At 33.3% G+C, this 3,955-nt stretch overlaps 1 protein-coding gene across 1 annotated transcript; it reads right to left on the reverse strand.

The window, feature by feature from the left end:
* On the reverse strand, nucleotides 268-1,371 carry LOC107619029 (lectin). Its single transcript, XM_016321234.2, has one exon. The coding sequence runs from the start codon at nucleotides 1,294-1,296 to the stop codon at nucleotides 424-426; it is 873 nt and encodes a 290-aa protein (XP_016176720.1). The 5' UTR covers nucleotides 1,297-1,371; the 3' UTR covers nucleotides 268-423.

The raw sequence follows: 3,955 nt of genomic DNA on the forward strand, positions 1-3,955 counted from the left end.
CTGCCAACTTAATTGAATTTAGCTATAAAAAAATTTGTAGGTGTAACATCATTAAAATTTTAAATACTAAATCATAAATATTTAATTCTAAATTCAAAATCATAAATCTAAACATTAAAATTAACAAATATTAGTTAACAAAAAATTAATTCTCTAAACTTTTTTTTTTATATTTCTCCTAAAAAATCGTATATACCTCTATTTTCTTTTCTTTTCTTTTCCTTGACATGTGTCACTTTTTCTAACGAAACGAAAACAACAGAAAAGTACAAAAATCGAAATGCATCTTATTAGGAAGAGTTCATTGTTCATGGATATATTACATAGAAGGCAGAAACACCACAAGCACAGTGCAGTATTCACATACACAATGGACTACATGTACTTGTCCTTATTATTATTATGTAGCGTCATGCCCAATCATTACACAACACTTGCAATACCACCTTTCTCAACCTTGAAGCTTTTCCCTAAAATTGAACCAAAAGACCAAGATATTATGTTATTAATTTGTGAGTACTGTCCAGTGGCACCAGAGAACCCTACCCTAACTTGTTCAGGAAGAACAGTGGTCAAATCTATGTCATGAGTGAAGTCAACGTTGTAACCATTAGGGTAAGAAGCAAAAACTCTAAGAGTCTTGGCATAGGGATCATAGAATATTGTTACCGCCACCGGTTCTCCATTTTGAAAGTCCCATTCAGCGGTAACTTCCGACTTAATAGAGTTCACATCAATTCCGATGTGTTTGTAATCGGGATCCCCGAGATTGAGATTAGGGTACGTATCAAATTCAACAGCAACAACTTTGTCAGATGTGGATTTAAAACCAACGAGCTCTTTGCGCGTGTTGTTGAGCGCATTCGAGGCGCTAAAGAGGCCAAGGTAGCCACCACCGGAGTTAGGAGGGATAGTAGTATCCGGCGAAGCGAGGAAGAAGGTAAGGCCGTCACCCGGGGTATCAGAAGGTGAAGAAATGAGGAAGATAAAGGAGGTGAATATGGACGCTACTGCTCCGGTGGATTTATCGTAGAGCGAAATGGGTTCGGAGTACAAGGCTCGGCCGACGCTACCTCCTTGTGGGACGCCACTGCTGTCAACCCTAGTGAGTTGCAAGGCTCCGTTGCTTGAAACGGAAGCGTCACCTTGGATGATGAGATTCTCGTTATTTTGATCGAACCTGTCGAAGAGGAAAGTGGTGACATCCACTGAGTTCACACTGTGGAGTAGGATGAGGAAGATGGCCATGGAGGCAAGAAGGGGAAGGTATAAGGGTATTTTGGAGTTAGACGCCATGGCTGGTACGTATAAAGTGGAAATGAGTATAACACCGCAGAATAAGTTATGTTTAGTGTGGGTTAAGTTTAGTGCTAATTTATTGGGTATATATAGAGTGGGTGACGGTAGGTTCAAGGCGCATGATGCATGCAAAACTTTACTTCTGTAAATATAAAAAAGGAAAAGTAGGAGGAGAAAATGAGTTTAATGTATAATGAGTATAATAGAGCTAAAAAAATTAAAATAAGATGATAATTAATTTTAAATAATTTTGTCGTTTAAATTAAAAAAAAAAAATTTGTAAATGGTGTGCAGTTACGTATATAGACATACGACGGTAACTTTTTTTTTTTTGTATGTAATTTTCGTTCTGCATCGCCTTTTTACTTTTGCCCATTCTCTTTCTATCACTCTGGTCTGTCGCTACCAGGAACACCAGTTATCACTGTCCAGAACACCAGCCGACGCCGCCTAGTTTTTTGCCGACAACACCCAGTCTCTCTGTGTTCTGCTTGCGCGCGTAGCAATGGGAGATCGCACCGCATAACCCTGTGTGTTCTCGTTACTGTTGCCCACCCGCTGCCGGCCGTGCAGGCCCACCGTAGCCGCCGCTTCCCGTCGCGTCGTTCCAGACGCACGTTATACTCGTACTATATATTCACAATCAATGAATATACAGAATCAAAGATAGAGATGACAAAAAATTTGTTGGTCTATAGCTTTGGTTGCTATATATCTACATATCCACAATCAATGAAGATACAGAATTTTTAACTCTCTTTTCTTTTTTCTTTAACACTTCTGATTTAATTATACTCTCTTTCACAATCTAGTCGCCGTCGACTTTTTCCACCCTACAAATATGCTGGATGCTCAATTCACTAAGTATGTAGATGGTTATTTTAATTCTTAATTGGATGGTTATTTTTGTTCGATTCAATTTAAGTATATACAATTAACAAATGCTGGATGGTCATTTCATTAGGTAGCCAGATAATTATTTTAATAATTACGTGAATGGTTGTTTGATGACGATCCCGCAACGGTGACGGGAGAGGGGCTACAAGGGTGGCTGCCGGATGAAAAAGAAGAGTGATTTGGGGTAAAAACTTTTTGTAATTTAGGATTTGGGTGGTTATTTCTGAAATAATTGAATGGGAGTTTTTAGATTTAGGGTAATTTGTGGAGTGATTTTTATTTTTTATTCCTATTAGGCTAAATAACTAGTTTATTGTACACATTGTCAAGATTTTTCATTGCCTTTCTAGTTGAGTTGGAAAAAAAAATGTTCGGTGGATAGTNATATTGGTACTGTTTTGTTGCAATGCATGGTGTCCGATCACATCATATGGATAAGATTTCTTCTTAGCAAAAATTATTGTTGCTCTTGCACATACATGTCAATTAACAATTGAAATTACAAGTCACCCCAGAGCCAATGATTCACCTCTTAATTCCCACATGTTTCACGCAAGGAAGAAGACGGCGGTTGTATAATTTTTCATATGAAATTTTTTATTTTTATATTTTTGGGGGGAGGAGCGGGGGTGTTAATGACCTTCCCAAATTAATAATTTTACATGTGAAATTTTTTATTTTTGTACTTTAGTCCTCTCTTAATTTTTTTTAGCCTCTTAATTTTTATATTTTAGACTTAGATTATGAATGTTTTTATCTACGGTTCCGCTACGTTACCAACAACATATCTATCAACTTCTGCCAACTCTTATTTATAATTGTGTTTTATGGAAGTGTGTTCGTGGATGTGTCTAATAAAAATATCTTTTTTATAACTGTGTTTAATAGAAGTGTCTTTATAGATATATTTTCTAGATGTGTCTCTTTATATATATATTTAAAATATATATATTAATTATTAGACACATCCATGAACACACTTTCATGAAATACAATTATAAATAAGAATTGACAGAAGTTAACAGATAATATATTGGTACCCTATACTTTTCCTTTTATCTATTATCTTATCTTATTATTTATACTAATGTGATAGTATACTAATAAGACCCAATATATATATAATACATAATGAGATTTAAAATCTAAAGTAGATCATCCAATTACTTCATAAACATATTAAATAAATATTATAATTAGATCTAAATATTCAATCTGTATTAAAAAAGGCAAAAATTATCAATAGAATCCCAATACAAGAAATTCTTACATGTTTATCTTGTTGTTCTATGGGCAACAAGTGAGAGTGTATTGAGAATTTAGAAGTTACTCAAATTGATTGGGATGATGAACGAAATTGATTATATTAAAAGGGGCTTTTCATCGTTGATTAATATAATGGACAAATCGTTAGATATATATCATTCTTTTATTTCTATTAACGGTTTAAATTTTAGAATAAATAATTTTATAATACGATATTAAAAAATTTTATAATTAAGATGTCTAAAATTTGATTTTTGTATATAGTAATTTTTGTTAGAGATATAATTTTTTTTGTATTAGTTTAACCTTTTAAAAAAAATAATTTCATGACACGATATCAGAATTTTTATAATAAAAAAGATCTAGATTTCGATCTTTATTATTTCCCTCTAAAAAAAATAGCACAAAATGAATAATAAAAAGAAAGTCTATACAAAAATTTAAATAAAACTCAAAAAAATTATTGTTTAAAGAGATATGCTAAAAAATCTAA

The sequence above is a fragment of the Arachis ipaensis genome, chromosome B09 (genome assembly GCF_000816755.2).
Source record: "Arachis ipaensis cultivar K30076 chromosome B09, Araip1.1, whole genome shotgun sequence".
NCBI lineage: Eukaryota > Viridiplantae > Streptophyta > Magnoliopsida > Fabales > Fabaceae > Arachis > Arachis ipaensis.

Excerpts from the sequence above, each read along its gene's own strand:
- LOC107619029 (XM_016321234.2), bottom strand. The coding sequence starts at position 1,296 with ATGGCGTCTAACTCCAAAATACCCTTATACCTTCCCCTTCTTGCCTCC.